This window comes from Akebia trifoliata, chromosome 11, assembly GCF_017979445.1.
Source record: "Akebia trifoliata isolate Shusen 1 chromosome 11, ASM1797944v1, whole genome shotgun sequence".
Classification (NCBI taxonomy): Eukaryota; Viridiplantae; Streptophyta; class Magnoliopsida; order Ranunculales; family Lardizabalaceae; genus Akebia; species Akebia trifoliata.
The window spans coordinates 6,262,030-6,281,141 of NC_141385.1; the positions used below are offsets into that span (position 1 = coordinate 6,262,030).

The 19,112-nt window shown below is 37.6% G+C and overlaps 3 protein-coding genes and 1 pseudogene across 3 annotated transcripts; 3 read left to right on the forward strand and 1 right to left on the reverse strand.

Annotated features, from left to right (window-relative positions):
• The first annotated feature begins 4,481 nt into the window (after positions 1 to 4,481).
• Positions 4,482 to 5,438, forward strand: LOC147390594 (chlorophyll a-b binding protein 40, chloroplastic-like). The gene has a single exon (XM_086458327.1). It carries the CDS (start codon positions 4,548 to 4,550, stop codon positions 5,349 to 5,351), a length of 804 nt encoding a protein of 267 aa, XP_086314453.1. The 5' UTR covers positions 4,482 to 4,547; the 3' UTR covers positions 5,352 to 5,438.
• Positions 5,439 to 9,962: 4,524 nt separating this feature from the next.
• On the forward strand, positions 9,963 to 10,975 carry LOC147390595 (chlorophyll a-b binding protein, chloroplastic). The gene has a single exon (XM_086458328.1). It carries the CDS (start codon positions 10,044 to 10,046, stop codon positions 10,845 to 10,847), a length of 804 nt encoding a protein of 267 aa, XP_086314454.1. The 5' UTR covers positions 9,963 to 10,043; the 3' UTR covers positions 10,848 to 10,975.
• A 3,533-nt stretch (positions 10,976 to 14,508) lies between these two features.
• On the forward strand, positions 14,509 to 15,350 carry LOC147390596 (chlorophyll a-b binding protein E, chloroplastic-like; annotated as a pseudogene).
• A 1,878-nt stretch (positions 15,351 to 17,228) lies between these two features.
• Positions 17,229 to 18,273, reverse strand: LOC147390597 (chlorophyll a-b binding protein, chloroplastic-like). The gene has a single exon (XM_086458511.1). It carries the CDS (start codon positions 18,198 to 18,200, stop codon positions 17,397 to 17,399), a length of 804 nt encoding a protein of 267 aa, XP_086314637.1. The 5' UTR covers positions 18,201 to 18,273; the 3' UTR covers positions 17,229 to 17,396.
• Between the last annotated feature and the right edge of the window lie 839 nt (positions 18,274 to 19,112).

Below are 19,112 nucleotides of genomic sequence, written 5' to 3' on the forward strand. Positions count from 1 at the left end.
TGATTTTTTGCAAGGATGGTCACTATAATGAGAAGATCATCCTCACAAAAAATCAGCTCAATTAGAAACTTCTAAATCCATCAAAAGTGATTTATAAATTATTGACAAAAATTCGACAGTCCACAATCTAAATCACCTTTAATGGGTTAGAAGTTTCAAATTGGACTGATTTTTTTTTTTTTCGGATGATCTTTTCATCATAGAGATCATCCTCACAAAAAATCAGCTCAATCCGAAATTTCTAACCCATATTTTAAAAATTTATTAATGTTACATTGTTTTTACAAATGTTTTCTCATATGTCCCTTGAACCTGACCTTTTATATATGGGAAATGTTCAGCACCCTAAGTTTTACCACACACTTTAACAAACGTTTTTTGTCCTACATGGGTTAGAAGTTTTGGAATGAGCTGATTTTTGGTGAGGATGATCTCTATGATTAGAAGATCATCCTCCCCAAAAATCAGCCCATTCCGAAATGTTTAGCCCCATGTTTACATGTTGAAAAATTGTGGACCATCCATTTTTTGTAAATCATTTTTGATGGGGTTAGAAGTTTTGGAATGAGCTGATTTTTGGTGAGGATGATCTCCTCACCATAGAGATCATCCTCACCAAAAATCAGCTCATTCCGAAACTTCTAACCCATGTAGGACAAAACGCGTTTGTTAAAGTGTGTGGTAAAACTTAGGGTGCCGAACGGGACCCTTTATATATATATATATATATATATACAAAATTAAGATAACTCAGTCTTGTAAGAACTCTTCAACACGGTTATATATATATATATATATATATATACAAAAATTAAGATAACTCAGTCTTGCAAGAACTCTTCAACACGGTTTTCGGTGCCGCGGTTTTTAATTCCTTTTTAATTATATATATTACTCAATGCAACCAATAGTTCCATGTGTAGAAACATTGAGACAGAATTTTAAGATAAGGCCTTTGACCATAACATTGATATCTCCGTTTGACACAAAACTTACCAATATATATATTTAAACTCTTATATCATCCTTGAAGATTCAATTGAAATTAGTAGGATAACTAGTTAAGAGTGCTAAAACACCCCAGCTGATGGTAAGGACCTTTGAAGCTATAATAGTTAGTGGTGGTGGCGGCAGCGGTGGTCGTGCTAAACATGTTTCCAACCGAATTTTACTCATTTGTCAAATTATCATTTTATTATCAATAATAGCTTCGGTTATTTTTGCATGTCTTCACAAATTGAATGGAGAAAAGGTTAAAAATGAAAGAAAGACGAAGAAGATCGAAAAAGGAGAGAAAAAGAAGAAGAGTAGCAAAAAAGACAAAAAGGATCGTCCTGAGCATGAAGTAACTATCACTTGTTGTGGTGAGGGCTGTTGCGATGGTGATGGTGATGGAGGGTGTGGTTGTGGGGGCGATTAATGAATCTTGTTCCTCTATTTCACTCTGTCCATAGCTAAGTATCTCTTTTATTATTATTATTATTATTATTATTAAACTGAATCTCAATAAAATGTTATAATGGGAGAAAAAAATCGATGCATTTCAAATATCTAGGTTGTAATATTTTGAATTTTGGGCGCTACCAAAATGTAATGTAATAAACAATATTGATTTGCATTTGTTTCGATTGAAAAAAGCAACATAGTGTACTTATTTTGGCAAAATACTTTGAATTTTCAAAATTTTCATTGATTCATTAAAAACGAAAAATAAAAGAAATTATTTTGCTTACTACAAATCCTCACCCTTAGTGGTGAGTTGAGATTAGCTATAAACAACAATTAAGGGCTGTTTATACAACTATGTTGCACGTCCAAGTTGGGAGAGGCAGAGATAGGGATGACAAGGGCAGGGAACAATATACCAACAATGAAGGTCTAGATCATTGTTCGAGCGATGGGAAACTGTTTGTTAGAATAGTCCCACATCGCCTGGGCACTAATGGGATGTGCAATGTATAAAGTGGGGGCAACCCTCTCCTTGCAAGCCAGTTTTTCAAGGATGAGTTAGGCCCATGGTTTACTTAAATTATCTAAATCTGTTGGTAAAGAAGACTTGTTATTCTTAGCTGTTGAAGTGCTCCGGATGTATATTTGACTCTCTGATGGCCTTTCATGACTTTTCCTATTTCAACGATCCTGCGAAGGGAAAGTTTGTTCGAGTTTATGAAATGAGTTGCTCAAGGGCAAACAAGTGCAGTTCAGTTCTATATGGAGAAGTTCAAATATATTTTACTAAGTAAATAACTTTCTCAGATTCTGAGGTTAAAGAGATTGATTATAACCTCATGGAAAGGGAGTTCATCAACACCTGACCCATTTTTCGTTCTTTTATCCAACTGAGGATCAATCAATGTATCTCAGTGCAATCAGGATGACTTGTTTAACTTCCAAGTTTTGGGTCCACAACATGTATACAGCACTCTTCTAGTTTATCAATCCTGAATTTGCATATTAAGGTGCCACATAGCTGAGACTCAGACACAAATAGGAGACTTCAAAACATTTTAGCTAGTGAGAGCGATCACAAAAAATATAGAAGAAACCACAAACAGAGAAATAACAAGATAATAATTTAGATGCACCCACCATTACTTACTCCCATCGTTATGTCACTTTTTTTCTTAAATTCAAAATTATTAAACTCATCTTCAATCAAGATATTTCTTGATTTAAATGTCATGGTGAACGACTTTTGGTCTATTGCTTCATGTAAATAAACAAGCCAAGTCTGCATCCGTTTCATTAAATTGTTCAAAGTTATGGCGTTAAGTCTTGAGAAAATCAAATGAATTCCGATACCAGAATATCAAAAAGTACTTTCGCCTACAGTTTGAGTTGGAAAACTTGGGCCTAACTTAGTAGTACCAAGGATAACCTTCATATGGGGCTGCCTCACAACTAAGTGAACCACATCGTGCATAGTTCCATGAAACCACTGCTCTAAGTTACGAATAAAAACCCAATACAGTCTGAATTTCTGATAAAAGCTAAGCCCATTCATTTAGATGTGGGATTGCATTACAAAACAAGCAAGAAATTGATAATTGAAAGTTACTCATTTTAGTAAAACCACTATTGTACTGATATACAACATCCAATCCATGAAAGGATAAATGCCCATTTTAAAACAAGGAAACAAAAGAAGAAAGAAAAAAGTCGGATATGTAACTTTGACAAGATCAAACAAATAATTCTAACAATTTCACGAGAAAATAATGGCCGAAAACTAAAATCCCACTTGGGTTTTCATCCATTCCACAAATCAAGAAAACCCCATTATTCATCTAAACCAGCCCTATAGAATTCTCATATTAAGTTCAACACTTCATGTATACAAACATAATAGGAGTAATTCCTCTTCATGTTATAGATTACATAAAAGATAAGAAACATTTAAAATTAAAAGAAGAAGAAAAAGCATACCACTTGTGGTGATCTTCTTCCCTAAGACCCTCAAAAGAGCCAAAGAAGCAAGCAAGGGGTCTTCTTTCGAAGCAGAAGAATTTCAAAAGGGGCATAAGGAGGCCAATGCTAACTAAAAATAACCTAAATCATCACAATCCAAAAGTCCCAAAAATACCATAGGTTGAATAAATAGGTATGATCCAAGATTACTATTGGAAAAATTGGTATGGTTGTTATAGTATATGGTAGGGCTGTCAATGGATCGGATTTAAATCAGGTTGGGTCAATCCATTTCAAAACCAATAAGAGTCAGATTAGAACCAAATCTGATATGTATTAGATTGAGTCCTCAGACCATATTTGGACTCAAATCGGGTCCTATGAGAGCATCCAAAACCTATCCAATAAGTTACCAGATCGAAGAGATCGGGTCCTATGAGAGCATCCAAAACCTATCCAATAAGTTAAATTCGAAGAGTTACAGATTGGGTCATTATCAAAACCAAAATCCTTAATCTAGACACTCGATCTCTATCTGATCAATGGACAACCATAGTATGTGACCCTACCCAAAAGGAGTTTCATAGATTGAATGGCTATGATTAATGCAAAGGCCATAACCGGCTTAACAAAATCTCGATCATTGGTCTACATTCGGGAATTGAGACCAAATGTATAACATTATTGTACATCAACCCATGGAAATTTTGGCGTTCAAATTGAATGGTGAAGATTCACTGATTAGTGGAGGTAGTTTCCTGAATCTTGGTAGGGCGGGAACCATGATATCATTTATCCAAAAATATATTATCATCAGATTTGAAATGTGGCACATTCTGATAGGTTGAGATCCAAAAGAAAGATCGTGGGTAAGATCAATGGAACGGATAAAACTGTAAAAAGTGGAAGTCACCCAACATAATTTCTAAGAAATGCATGATTCAGAGACTGCCAAGTGGACAAAGAATCAACCTCAAAATTTATCAACCAATGGGAATGCAGATTGAGATCCCTTATCTAAGAATTGTCATCCATGTAACCCTATTAATACATGCAAGCAGCAAGAGCCACAAACATCTCTAAATTCTACTACTAATTACGTCTTCCCTTCTTCCCTTCTTCTTTACTAACTTCTCATCATGGCTGCATCAACAATGTCTCTTTCATCACCCTCACTAGCCGGAAAGGCGGTGAAACACTCTCCATCGGCCTCAGGCCTCCTTGGTGAAGGAAGGGTTACAATGAGGAAAACCGCGGGCAGGCCCAAGCCAGTCTCATCTGGTAGCCCGTGGTACGGTCCTGACCGTGTCAAGTACTTGGGACCATTCTCGGGTGAGTCTCCATCATACCTAACTGGTGAATTCCCCGGTGACTACGGTTGGGACACCGCTGGACTCTCGGCAGACCCCGAGACTTTTGCCAAGAACCGTGAGCTCGAGGTCATCCACTGCAGATGGGCAATGCTTGGTGCCCTTGGTTGTGTCTTCCCCGAGTTGCTTGCACGCAATGGCGTCAAGTTCGGTGAGGCCGTATGGTTCAAGGCCGGTTCACAGATATTCAGTGAAGGTGGTCTAGACTACTTGGGCAACCCAAGCTTGGTTCATGCTCAGAGTATTTTAGCCATTTGGGCAACACAAGTTATCTTGATGGGAGCCGTAGAGGGATACCGCATTGCTGGTGGGCCTCTTGGTGAGGTGACTGACCCATTGTACCCGGGTGGCAGCTTCGATCCACTTGGACTAGCTGAGGATCCTGAGGCTTTTGCCGAGTTGAAGGTGAAGGAGATCAAGAATGGGAGGTTGGCTATGTTCTCTATGTTTGGTTTCTTTGTTCAAGCAATTGTGACTGGCAAAGGACCATTGGAGAACCTGGCTGATCATCTGGCTGACCCCGTTAACAACAATGCCTGGGCTTATGCCACAAACTTTGTCCCTGGCAAGTGAGTCTAAAGTGTTTTACATCGATTCGAGTGTGATTTTTTTTTGTAATGTAAATTGGTGAGAATTGAAGGAAAGATTGTGAATTATTTATGTTTCTTAGTGTTTTGAGCTGGACGGATTCAGTTTCTATGTTCTATGTTATTATGCTTTCCGAGTTTGAACATGAAGGAAAGGTTTGATGGGTAGGGAAAAAACTTATGGGAAATTAGAAGGTTTTCCCAAATCTTATTTTCTGGATTGGATTGGCTAACACAAAGTCTGGTTCGACATGGACCATCTGATCCAACACTAAAGATTCAAGCCCTTCAAAATCGGTGGAGACCAATTTCAACATAAATTTGAAGTATACTTCAAAATAGTTTTTTATTAGTCAGGATTCATAGATGCTACAATCCCAAAATCTTTTTATTTTTTATTTTTATGAACACTAAACAGAGATGAATGTGGTCAAGTAAGGAAGAAAAAAAGAAAAAAAAGAATGGTGATTCACTTCTCTAAATAGCATATTTAATCTTATTGTTTGGTGTATTGTAAGGAGAAGTTGTTGTGGCAATATAAGTTCTAATTAAAAAACCATGATTTGGATTTCCATGTCAATTTTAAAGTAAGAAAATGCCAAAAGCAATATTCAAACCTCACTATCATAAAGAAAAATACCAAAAGCAATGACTATAATGGTGGATGAGCCAAGACTCAATCACACTTGCAATGCCCAGTTTTTCATAAATCCCAATAGAAGCAAAACTGAATAAATGCTCAAAGCATTTCCTAATAATTCTTTTTATTTTATTTTTGGAAGAAAGAATACTAAACTATAACCAATCCCTCATTGATTCCCATTGTAAATGTCTTTGAATTCTTATATTTTTATTTTTGTGACTGAATACCATCCCTTTCTCCCAAGGTATTGTCTTCCACCCTGAAGTGCTTTAAGCCACCATTAAAGTCGAGTTCTTGCAGGATTGAAGTCCTAAGGTGATTTGGTTATGAGGGGGTTGAAGGCGAACAACCTGACAAGCTCTAAAGAGGCTGGATCTAAGCCAGATCAAGTGATCTTGAAGTGGACCCAATGACCAATATTGTGCTTGTCGACAATGTCAAGAAGAAAAAGATTGAGGGATGGAAATCCAAACTCCTATCTGTGGGCAGACAACTTACTCTTCTTAAGAATATTTTATTGCTGATGATGATATATCTCATTTTAGTTTCGCTGATCCCAAGAGTGCTTTGTTCGCTTTCCTGGAAAAGATGTTTTCTAATTTCATTTGGGTTTATGGAGAATGTGGTAAGAAGGTCCATCATTTATATGTTACAGCATTTGGTAGGCTCTTGAAATAATGTATCATCCATAATAGCAACAAAACATGGATGATGATGGATAATTGGGTAGGAGATGCTCCTGTTATCAATCGAATCCCTAATGTTACATAAGATATCTGAAGATGTTCTTGAATTCATAGGAAAGCATGAAGTTCTGTCCGGGCTGGGAGACATGAACATATGGAAGTCTTCTGCATTGGGCTAGTGCTTGGCATACTATTAGAGTGGCATGATCAACTAATGTAATATGGAAATCGATACAGAATATGGAAGTAACTACTTTTGTGCAATCAGATCTAGAGATCACTAAATATTTTTGTTGATCTGTTTTAAATGGGGGTTGTAAAACGAAGCAAAACCAAGATGGTTTTTATACAACATTGCATCTTTGATTTCTTTATGGGTCATTCAAATTGCTTGAGATATGGTAGTATTTGAGTGAGTTAGAAGAGATGGATTAAAACTTGGTGTCTATTTTGGATTGTTTTAGAGAGCTCAAAATGTTTTGCAGTCCTAAATCAAGCTTAGGTGATAGTGATATTCTCAAACTAAGTAGGATTGAATGTGATCTCTCCAGTGAGGTTAGAAAGGTTTATTTTTATTAGAATGGTAAATTAGAAGGTATGCCCCCTGTTCTGTATCCTTTTTCTTTAATATAGTATTGCTTGATTATGAAGAATATAAAAGCAAATAGGTTTTTGATAAGTTACCATTGAGGGATGGCGCCTGTTGCTGAAGTATGGCTCAAAAATCAATTAGGCCCGGTCCAAGTGTGTGTATTGTTTGAGTCGATCCAAGGTTATTTGGGTTGGGCTTGTGACTTATAAGTGGCCCACTTATGTTGTGTTTTTAAAAAGGGTTTTATTTTTTTGTTGTAAGAAGTCCAACTTAAAGTTTAAGTCTTATCTCGAGAAAAGTGTAGAGAAAAAAAGAAACCTAAGATAGGAGAGGTTGAGAGGTTTGAGTGAATCTAAGTGATAAAGAGTCATTGTATCGATTTGCCTCATTTTCTTCATAGTGAAAATGAGCTCCAACGCTCAAAACTCTGTGGACGTATTAGTGAACAACATAAAATCTCATGTTGTGGGTATTGTGTTTTTATTCTCTTCTTTGTGTTGTTGTTCATCTTCCTTGCATGTTATACCATTAGTTGAGTTACTCTTCATTACCATTATCAAACAAGGTCTTGGAAGGTGTAGTATATAAGTGTTTGGTTAAGTACCCAATAAGTGTTTGAACAAATTACTAAGTGAGCTTCACAAGGGTGTTCACAAACACAACACATGTTTTGTACCCAAGTCATGGTATCAAAACCCAATGACTTTACCAACTTAGCAACTTAATAGGTTCATCCCTTTTTTTATATACATAAATGGTTATAAAAAATAAATTGAAGTATATGCCTGAATTTTTTTAATAGATTTTGAATGTGGATCTAGATTATACTAGAAATATTCTTGTATTATATTTTGATGATTCTTCATTCTATTCCCCAATTTTCTTTTTAAGTTTTAAATATTCATTCAAACCAGAACCATATTGTTCTCTTAATTTTTTTGGCAAACGAGACTCTTAACTTGGTGAGACAAGATTAAAAATACAGATTTGAAATGTATGGATTCTTTGTTCAAGCAATAGTGACAGGTAAGGGACCATTGGAGAACCTGGACGATCTCATTAACAATAATGCCTGGGCCTATGCCACAAGCATTGTCCCTGGCAAGTGAGTCTCAAGTGTTTTACAACCAAATTGAGGGTGATTTAATAAATTTGTTTTTTTGTGATGTAAATTTGTGAGAATTGAAGGAAAGAATGTGGATATCAGATTATCAGTTATTTTTGTTTCTTACTGTTTTGGATTGGATGGATTTAGTTTCTATTTTCTATGTTAGTATGCTTTTAGAGTTGGAATATGGTGGTAAGGTACTTCAATGGGGTAGGTGAAATTAGAGGGTTTGGGCAAACCTCATTATCTTGAATTAGATTGGACAACACTCAGATCATTTGATCCATCTCAGACTAGTCAAATCCTTCCAACATTCAAATCTCACTTTAAACCATTCGATGAAGTTACACAAGTACGATTTTATCACTCGGTTAGTCAAGTTGCACTAGGATTGTGATAAAATTAAGGAAATGAAATCGAATCAAAATTGTGTGATAAAATGGATAAATGTTCTAAAGGGATAGTTAAGAATGGAAAATTTGTTTTATATGACCTTCTATGATCTGCATTTATTTTATCTTCATTGCAAAATTGCATAACCCAAATGATTTCGTCATCTTTTAAAGGAATCCATCTTAAATATTGCTTATATGAGGCTATCAGCCTTGTGCAATAAGAGAACAAGAACCAATTAACAAAGCTTGTAGGCTTACTAGTCCATTTTAAATTCTCTAATATTCCATGGATAAATCACGTACCATACAAATATAAGTCCTCATTTAAGAGGTGAATGGTTTCCAAATCACCTCATTGCCCAAGTGGGGTTCTGTTTCCAAATCACCTCATCCTCCCTCCCTGTATGAATGTTGATCCCTTACAGAGGAGGTTACATTCTGAACATGAACTCTAATTGTACTTGAGGTAGTCCAATATAGTATTTTCGTGCTTTCTTCCTTTTTATTCATCGAATTTTTCAGAATTTATTTGTACTCCAATTGATTAGTGATTTGACATGTCTACTAGCTTGTATTCTTTTATGTCCATTTCAATACTCTTATGTCTTATGCCCATTTCAATAGGATCAGCCTTGAAAATCCATGAAATGTCGTTGGATTGGATTGGGGTCGATCAAGCTCAAAACCGAAAAGGATTGGATCATACAAGATGTGATAATTATTGGATTGGGTCCTCATTGGATCAGGTCCTTTTTGAATTGCAATATTTGGATTCAAGTTCGATATTATGAGTGCAAGTAGAACCTATCCAATGAGTTATTAGATCGGATCCTTATAAGTCAGGTCTTTATATCAAAACCAAAGTACTCAATCCGAATGTTGGGTTATCAGAATATAATTAATGAACCAGATTTCTGATCCAATCCATTGACATGTGGCACATTCTGATAGATTGAGAACTCAAGCAAGATATATTATTGATAACTTATCACTATAACTGATAAAACTGCCAAAAAAGGAAGTGACCCACCATAGTTTCTAAGAAATGTATGATTCAGAGAGTGCCAAGTGGGCACAATGAATCAACCTCCCAAAAGATATCATCCAATAAGAAAGAAGATTAAGATCTCTTATCTTAGAATTTTCATCCCTATAATCCTATAAATACATACATCCAAGCAGCCAAAGAAACAGACATCTCTAAATTCTACCAAGTACTTCTGAGTTTGTTCCCTTCCTTACTAAATTCCCAACATGGCTGCATCAACAATGGCTCTTTCATCTCCCTCACTAGCCGGAAAGGCAGTGAAACTTGCTCCATCAGCATCGGACCTCCTTGGTGAAGGAAGGGTCACCATGAGAAAAACTGCGGGCAAGCCCAAGCCAGTCTCATCCAGTAGCCCATGGTATGGTCCAGACCGTGTCAAGTACTTGGGACCATTCTCGGGTGAGTCTCCATCCTACCTAACTGGTGAATTCCCTGGTGACTATGGTTGGGACACTGCTGGGCTCTCGGCGGATCCCGAGACTTTTGCCAAGAACCGTGAGCTCGAGGTCATCCACTGCAGATGGGCCATGCTTGGTGCCCTTGGTTGCGTCTTCCCTGAGTTGCTTGCACGTAACGGTGTCAAGTTCGGTGAGGCTGTGTGGTTCAAGGCTGGTTCACAGATATTCAGTGAAGGTGGTCTAGACTACTTGGGCAACCCAAGCTTGGTTCATGCTCAGAGTATTTTAGCCATTTGGGCAACACAAGTCATCTTGATGGGTGCCGTAGAGGGGTACCGCATTGCTGGTGGGCCTCTTGGTGAGGTGACTGACCCATTGTACCCGGGTGGCAGCTTCGATCCACTTGGACTAGCTGAGGATCCTGAGGCTTTTGCCGAGTTGAAGGTGAAGGAGATCAAGAATGGGAGGTTGGCTATGTTCTCTATGTTTGGTTTCTTTGTTCAAGCAATTGTAACTGGCAAAGGACCATTGGAGAACCTGGCTGATCATCTGGCTGACCCTGTTAACAATAATGCTTGGGCCTATGCCACAAACTTTGTCCCTGGAAAGTGAGTCTAAAGTGGTTTACTTTGATTTGAGTGTGATTTCAATTTGTTTTTTGTGATGTAAATTGTTGATAATTGAAGGAACAAATGTGAATTTCGGATTATGAATAATTTATGTTTCTTAGAGTTTTGAATTGGATGGATTTAGTTTCGATGTTTTGTTATTATGATTTCTGGGTTTGAATGTGAAGGTAACGTTATAATAGGTAGGGAAAAATTTTTCTGGGATATTAGAAGTTTCATCCAAACCTGGTTTTCTTGATTTGGATTGGCTAACACCAAGTCTGGTTCGACATGGACCATCTGATCTGACAATGATGAGTCAAGCCCTTCCAAACAAACATAGACCAATTTCAACATAAATTGAAAGTATACTTCAAAATATATTTTTTTTTATTAGTCTTGATTTCTCTATGCTGCAATCCCAAAATGTTATTTTATGCCGAAGATTAAACAGAGATGAATGTGGGCAATAAAAAAAATTAAAAATAGAATGGTGATTCACTCTAAATAGCATATTTAATCTTATTGTTGGGTGTATTATAAAGAGAATTTGTGGCAATATAAGTTTTGAAAAAAAAAACCTTGATTTGGATTGTTCATTCAGTTTTATGGCAAAAATGCCCTGTCAATTGAATGAATTGGTCTGATATTTTAAAAAAAATTGCACCATTTCGATCATCGCTCTCAATCCAATATTCAAATTTTACTATCAAAAGGAAAAATACCAAAAGCAATACTGTTAGATGTAATCGATCACATTTACATGTGGCAAAGGCAACAACTATAATGGTGGATGACCCAAGACTCGACCCCTCATGCAATGCCCAAATTTTCATCTCTCATTAAATCTGGTTCCCATTTCTTAAATCCCAATAGAAGTAAACTTGAATAATACTCTAAGCATTTCCTAATGATTATTTTATAGTTTGGGAAAAAAGAATACTAAACTATGATCAATTCCCCGTTGATTCCCATTGTAAATGTCGAATTTTTTACATTTTTTTAGTTTTCGGACTGAATCCCATCCCTTTCTCCCAACGAACTATCTTCCACCCTGACATGCTTTAGGCCACCATTGGAGGCGAGTTCTTGCTGGGTTGAAGTGTTAAAGGTTATTTTGTTATGAGGGGATTGCACGCAAACAACTTGACATGTTCTGAAGGGGTTGGATCTAAGCCAGACTGAACGATCTTGAAGTTGACCCAAAGACAAATAATGTGCTTGTCCACAAATCAAGAAGAAGATTGAGGGATGGAAGTCCAAACTCCCATCTGTATTCTGTGGGCTGGAAACTTATTGGAGGGGATGGAAAGAGAAGAGGTTTAATTTCAGTTTACATCCAAGTTTGTGACATGCAATAAGGCTAGAGAATGGATGTCCCACCTATTTTTCAAATGCATGTATTCAAAGAACACATGGGTTGGGTTAAGCTCTAGCCATTTTAGTGAAATATTAATCAGTGATCACTAAATATTTTTGCGGATCTGTTTTAAATTGGGGCTGTAAAACAAAGCAAAACCATTACTGGAAATATGGTGATATTTGAGGGTGTTAGAAGAGATGGAGTAAAAACTTGTTGTCTTATTTTGGATTGTTGTCGAGAGCTCGAAATGTTGTGCAGTCCCAAAATCAAGCCAATATAACCATTTCCAACATATCTCGCCCCAACCAATGGCTCCATAACATGGTTTTAAAATTTGTTTTGACATCTCGTCTCATCCATGAACAGGACTGAGGCGTCTCGGACGAGTTTTCAGATACGTTTGAGTCGTCGCGTTCAACAGTGAGAAAAAAATGAACTGTGATTTTAAATCTCGTCCAATACGTTTGACTTGTCTATCTGTCTTGTTGGTGGACGATACCAAGACATATCGGACAAGTCGTTTCGGTCTAGGATGAGATTTAAAAGCATGCTCCAAAGCACAACTTCCAGACAAGCTTCATAAAACCTAGACCTCCCTCGTCAAATGAACGACAGACATGACTCTAACCAACCAGGTGAAAAGAGTTCCCCAAAGAAGGATTATTCTATAGAAATTGACAAAATGATGGATTATATTGGCTTGAACTATTCTTGTGTTATATTTCTGTGATTCTTCATTTTATTCACCTATGTTTTTATTGAATTTTTAAATATTCTCTCCAAATCTGAATTATACGTGTATTATTCTTGTACCAAATTTTATCACATTCCAGACTCTTGACATTGCCTGGATGCAGGCCATGATCTATTATGGGTCAAATAAATGGGTATTATCCATGAGTTGACAACCTACCAGAGAAGATCTTCCCATTTAATAGTCATAAATTGCTAAAGCAATTAAAAACCTCTAGAGATGTTGCTTCTATCCACCCCTGGGGAATTGGTAAAACTAATGATAAGGTTTGAGTGCACGACCAGAGAAGATCCTTTGGTCGTGCACTCAAACCTGAGTGGCCTCCTCTCTTACTCTATTTCACGCGGTATGGACGAGTACTCCCATACCAAAAGGGTGTGGGAATATCCTGAAATATCACACACACACTAGTCTTGATTGATTCGATATTTGAATCAAAAGCGATCTTATGAGTCGACTCATTACCTATGCAATAAGTTATCTGTGGTATAGTGACCAAAATCTTTAGGTGCTGACTGGTTTGTCTCACCTGACAGCTGATTTGGCTTGTCACCAATCCAGCGTGGCAAGAATGTTTGTTCCTTGCCCTTGTGTATAGATGACACTTGCTGTTTTTCTATTGGATTGGAGATGTCAAACTGTACTGCAGAACATTGTGATGCAAAAAATGAATATATTGCTGGATCCAAGGAGGATTGGAGGTGGTAAAAAAGAGAAAGAGAAAAGGTGTGTTTATGTAGAGAGAAAAGTGAGAAAAAGAAGATATCAGTGTAACAGGGTGCCATTGTTGGACCTTGAGTGTGTGAGCTGATTGTAATTTCTCTGGTGTATTCTCTGAGTTCTATACCTTGTATTCTCGTAACTCTCATTGCAAATAGTGGATTTGAATGGCCAAGCCGAAACTGGATGTAGGAATGCTCATTGCATTCTGAACCAGTATAAATCCTCTTTGTTACTTTATTTTATTGTTTTGCTCTTATTAATACATTTCTGCTGTTGCTAATTGATTGTTGTAGCAGTACTACTGCTTCTATCAGGTTGTGTGCATCTTGTTCTTATTTGAATTTTCACAATATTATCAAATCGGATGTACATACATTGTGTCACTAACAAAACCCAAATCATCTATGCAGACACTAGGTTTTCAGATTAGACTTCAAAAGAAATTAGAGTCCCTCAATTAAACATACAGCCTGGCATATGAGTAGAAGTTCATATTTGACATGGGGCACCTTAGGATTGGTTGAAAACTATGTCAAGATTGTTGATAAGACCACTGTAACTGATAAAACTGCCAAAAAAAAAAAAAATGAAGTTACCCTACATAGTTTCTAAGAAATGCATGATTCACAGAGTGCCAAGTGGACACAAAATCAACTGCAAACTATATCATCCAATGAGAAGAAAGATTAAGATCTCTTATCGAAGAACATCCATCCCTATAATCCTATAAATACATATATCCTAACAGGCAGAGCAATAAACATCTCTAAATTCTACCAAGTACTTCTGAGCTTGTTCCCTTCTTTCCCAAATTCTTACCATGGCCGCGTCAACCATGGCTCAGACCTCCTTGGTGAAGGAAAGGTAACCATGAGGAAAACCGCAGGCATGCCCAAGCCAGTCTCATCGGGCAGCCCGTGGTACGGTCCGGACTGTGTCAAGTACTTGGGACCATTCTCAGGTGAGTCTCCATCATACCTAACTGGTGAATCCCCGGTGACTATGGCTGGGACACCGCTGGACTCTCTGCGGATCCCGAGACTTTTGCCAAGAACTGTGAGGTCGAGGTCATTCACTGCGGATGGGTCATGTTTGGTGCCCTTGGTTGTGTCTTCCCTGAGTTGCTTTTCACGCAATGGTGTCAAGTTCAGTGAGGCCGTGTGGTTCAAGGCTGGTGCACAGATATTTAGTGAAGGTGGTCTGGATTACTTGGGTAACCCAAGCTTGGTTCATGCTCAGAGTATTTTAGCCATTTAGGCAACACAAATTATCTTGATGGGTGCCATAGAGGGGTACCGTATTGCTGGTGAGCCTCTTGGTGAGGTGACTGACCCACCCTACCCAGGAGGCAGCTTTGACCCACTTGGGCTTTCTGATGATCCTGAGGCTTTCGCAGAGTTGAAGGTGAAGGAGATCAAGAACGGGAGGTTGGCTATGTTCTCTATGTTTGGTTTCTTTGTTCAAGCAATTGTGACTGGCAAAGGACCATTGGAGAACCTGGCTGATCATCTGGCCGACCCTGTTAACAACAATGCCTGGGCCTATGCCACTAACTTTGTCCGAGGCAAGTGAATCTAAAGTGTTTTACTCCAGTTTGGGTGTGATTTGTTTTCAGTGATGTAAATTGGTGAGAATTAATGGAAAGAATGTGGATATCAGATTTTCAATTATTTCTGTTTCTTACTGTTTTTGAATTAAATTGATTTAGTTTCTATGTTCTATGTTATTATGCTTTCAGAGTTCAAATATGGAGGTAAGGTTAAATAGGGTAAGCTGAAATTAGTTTGTTTGCCCAAATCCCATTTTCTGAATTAAAATGGATAACACCAAAGCTGGTTTGACTTGGATCATCTGATCCATCTCAGATGAATCAGATTCATCCAATATTCAAACCTCACTAAAAAAAAGATGCAAATTAAACCATTAGATATAATCAATCCCCTTTACATGTTAGAAATGCAATATCATAAGCCGAGGGTCAACCTCTCTTGCAATATCCATTATGTCAAATCTCCATTGAATATCAGTTCTAATTCTTAAGTCTTGAGAGAAGTAAAATTGAATGCTACTCTAGGCATTTCATAGCTGATGATGCATTTTTATCATCTGGAAATATAACACTAAATTTTAAGCCCATCCCTCCTTATTCCTAGAGTACTATCTTCCAACTTGATATGCTTTAGACCACTTGGGAGATGTACTCTTGCTGGGTTGAAGTGATAAAGGTTGTTCTGTTTTGGGGACAATGAAGGGAAACAACCTTGCACACTCTGAAAGGGTTGGATCTTGGTCTGATGGTTCGATCTTGAAGTTTACCCAATGATAGATGGGAGACCCAAATTGAAGTATAGAGGTGAAAGAGTTTTCTGTGCAGAAGAACTAAGGATTGTTATACCAAATTGCATGCATCATGTTTTTCTTGCTGTGTCACGCAGAGTGGCCTCACCATTTTTTTATTTTTTTTTGGCTTCCCCAATTTGTAGTCAGAATATCTATGCAACCCAAATTGGTTTCATGTCATTTACATGTTTGGGATTGGAAATTCATTTTGTGAGTTTCCATGGGTGTGGAAGAGGACAATGTGTAAATTTTTTTTTCTAGAGTAAAATTCTTGCATTAGTCTTTCAAATTAATATCTAAGTATAAATACACAAGCATGATTTTATCAAAACCTTTGTTATTTAAGTTGCACTATGATGCAGATAAGATTAAGGAAATGAAATCCAATCAAAATTGAGCGATAAAAGGGATAAATGTTCTAAAGGGATTGTTTTGAATGCAGAATTTAATTTATCTTCATTGTAAAATTACATAATCCAAATAACTTCATCTTCTTTGCCAGGAATTCCCCTTAAAGATTGCTTATATCAATCACAAGTTCATGCAATTAAAGAACAAGAACAAATTAACATGGCTTGTAGGATTACTGGCCCATTCTAAATTCTCTTATATTCCATGAATAATTCAAGTACCACACAAATACATAAGAGAGTATTTGAATCGGACATCTAATTTTCCAATTTGCAGAAAATTGCGAGCTAAGATTGAACCCTAACAGTAAAGTCACAAGTAATTCTTGTAGCAAGGCTTATCAATTTAGATGGTGTTGTGTAAATGTCTTGTATTCTGTTTCGCTACGCAGAGCTGCGGGGGTTCACCACTTTTTATTGTCGAGTTCGACAATAAATAAAAAAGTGGTGAACCTGACAATAAGAAGTGGTGAGTTCAATGATAAATAAAAAAGCGGTGAGACCACCAATAATGTGGGACCATTAAGAAATAAAAGGTTTACTAAATGGACTATCAAGCTACCGCCCAAAACTTAGGGACTATTTAGAAAGAAATCCCTCCGCCGGGTCCTTTAAGTAATTTTCCCTTCAATTTATGTTGAAATTGGTCTTGGCCTATGTGGAAGGGCTTGACTCATCAGTGTGGGATCAGATAGTCCATGTCAGATCAGACTGGTGTTAGCCAATCCAATCCATTCCCATATAAAAAATTCCCCTACCCCAATAAACCTTGCGTTCATATCCGAACTCAGACCATAATAACATAGAAAATGAATAAATCCAACCCAAAATACCATAAGCAGAAATAATTCACAATCTGAAATTCCCATTCTTTCCCTCAATTTTGACAAATTTACATAACAATAAAATAAAATAGAAAAATCAAATCAAATCACACTTGAGTCGAAGTAAAACACTTTAGACTCACTTGCCAGGGACAAAGTTTGTGGCATAAGCCCAGGCATTGTTGTTAACGGGGTCAGCCAGATGATCAGCCAGGTTCTCCAATGGTCCTTTGCCAGTCACAATTGCTTGAACAAAGAAACCAAACATAGAGAACATAGCCAACCTCCCATTCTTGATCTCCTTCACCTTCAACTCGGCAAAAGCCTCAGGATCATCAGCTAGTCCAAGTGGATCGAAGCTGCCACCCGGGTACAATGGGTCAGTCACCTCACCAAGAGGCCCACCAGCAATGCGGTACCCCTCTACAGCTCCCATCAAGATAACTTGTGTTGCCCAAATGGCTAAAATACTCTGAGCATGAACCAAGCTCGGGTTGCCCAAGTAGTCTAGACCACCTTCACTGAATATCTGTGAACCGGCCTTGAACCATACGGCCTCACCGAACTTGACGCCATTGCGTGCAAGCAACTCGGGGAAGACACAACCAAGGGCACCAAGCATTGCCCATCTGCAGTGGATGACCTCGAGCTCACGGTTCTTGGCAAAAGTCTCAGGGTCTGCCGAGAGTCCAGCGGTGTCCCAACCGTAGTCACCGGGGAATTCACCAGTTAGGTAGGATGGAGACTCACCCGAGAATGGTCCCAAGTACTTGACACGGTCAGGACCGTACCACGTGCTACCAGATGAGACTGGCTTGGGCCTGCCCGCGGTTTTCCTCATTGTAACCCTTCCTTCACCAAGGAGGCCTGGGGCCGATGGAGAGTGTTTCACTGCCTTTCCAGCTAGTGAGGGTGATGAAAGAGACATTGTTGATGCAGCCATGGTGAGAATTTGCAGGAAGAGAAAGGGAAGAAGCTCAAGAGTATACTTGTTAGAATTTAAGAATGTTTGTTACCCTGGCTGCTTGGATGTATGTATTTATAGGACTATAGGGATGGAAGTTCTTTGATAAGATATCTCAATCTTCCTTCTCATTGGTTGATATAGTTTGAGGTTGATTCTGTGTCCACTTGGCACTCTCTGAATCATGCAATATTTCTTACAAATTATGTGGGGTGACATCCTTTTTTGGCAGTTTTATCAGTTACTGTGAATCTTATCAACATATCTTGCCTTAGTTCTCGACCTATCTAAATGTGCCACATGTCAAATACAAAATTTTTTCTCATATTTCAGCCTGTATGTTTAATTGAGGGACTCTAATGTTGTTTGAAATCTAATCAGAAAACCTGGTGTTAGGACAGTTTATTTGGGTTTTAGAGTTGTTATATGGGATGGTTGAAGTAGTTTACTTTGGAAAGACTCATGATTTTTTGGGGGATCTATTGTAGAATGGTTTGGAGTTAGAATGATTCATCAATTCAGAAGTCATTCAGATTCATTAATGTCACATGTGGTTATGAACAATAGATGGAATTTTCCATAACCATCGAATGCCAGAAATACTTGCAATTGAAAGTCATATCCAATCCCTTCTCCTTCTGACCATGATAGAATTAATTTTTTTTGGAATTTATCTACCAACGAGGATTTTACATTCAAGAGGGCTTGGAATGAGATAAGAAGGAAGTTGATGTTCCTTGGAAAAATGTGCTTTGTTCAAAGAAAAGTCTTCATCAGTACATTACATGAAAAATTGAAAATTTTAATTGATGGGTTCTATGGTAGAAAATCTTAACATTGAAATCGAATTTGATGCTGAAAACCCATTGATTTTTTTTTTTTTTTCTTTTT

What these genes read in the sequence shown, in the direction of transcription:
- LOC147390594 (XM_086458327.1), top strand. Translation starts at nt 4,548, where the DNA reads ATGGCTGCATCAACAATGTCTCTTTCATCACCCTCACTAGCCGGAAAG.
- LOC147390595 (XM_086458328.1), top strand. Translation starts at nt 10,044, where the DNA reads ATGGCTGCATCAACAATGGCTCTTTCATCTCCCTCACTAGCCGGAAAG.
- LOC147390597 (XM_086458511.1), bottom strand. Translation starts at nt 18,200, where the DNA reads ATGGCTGCATCAACAATGTCTCTTTCATCACCCTCACTAGCTGGAAAG.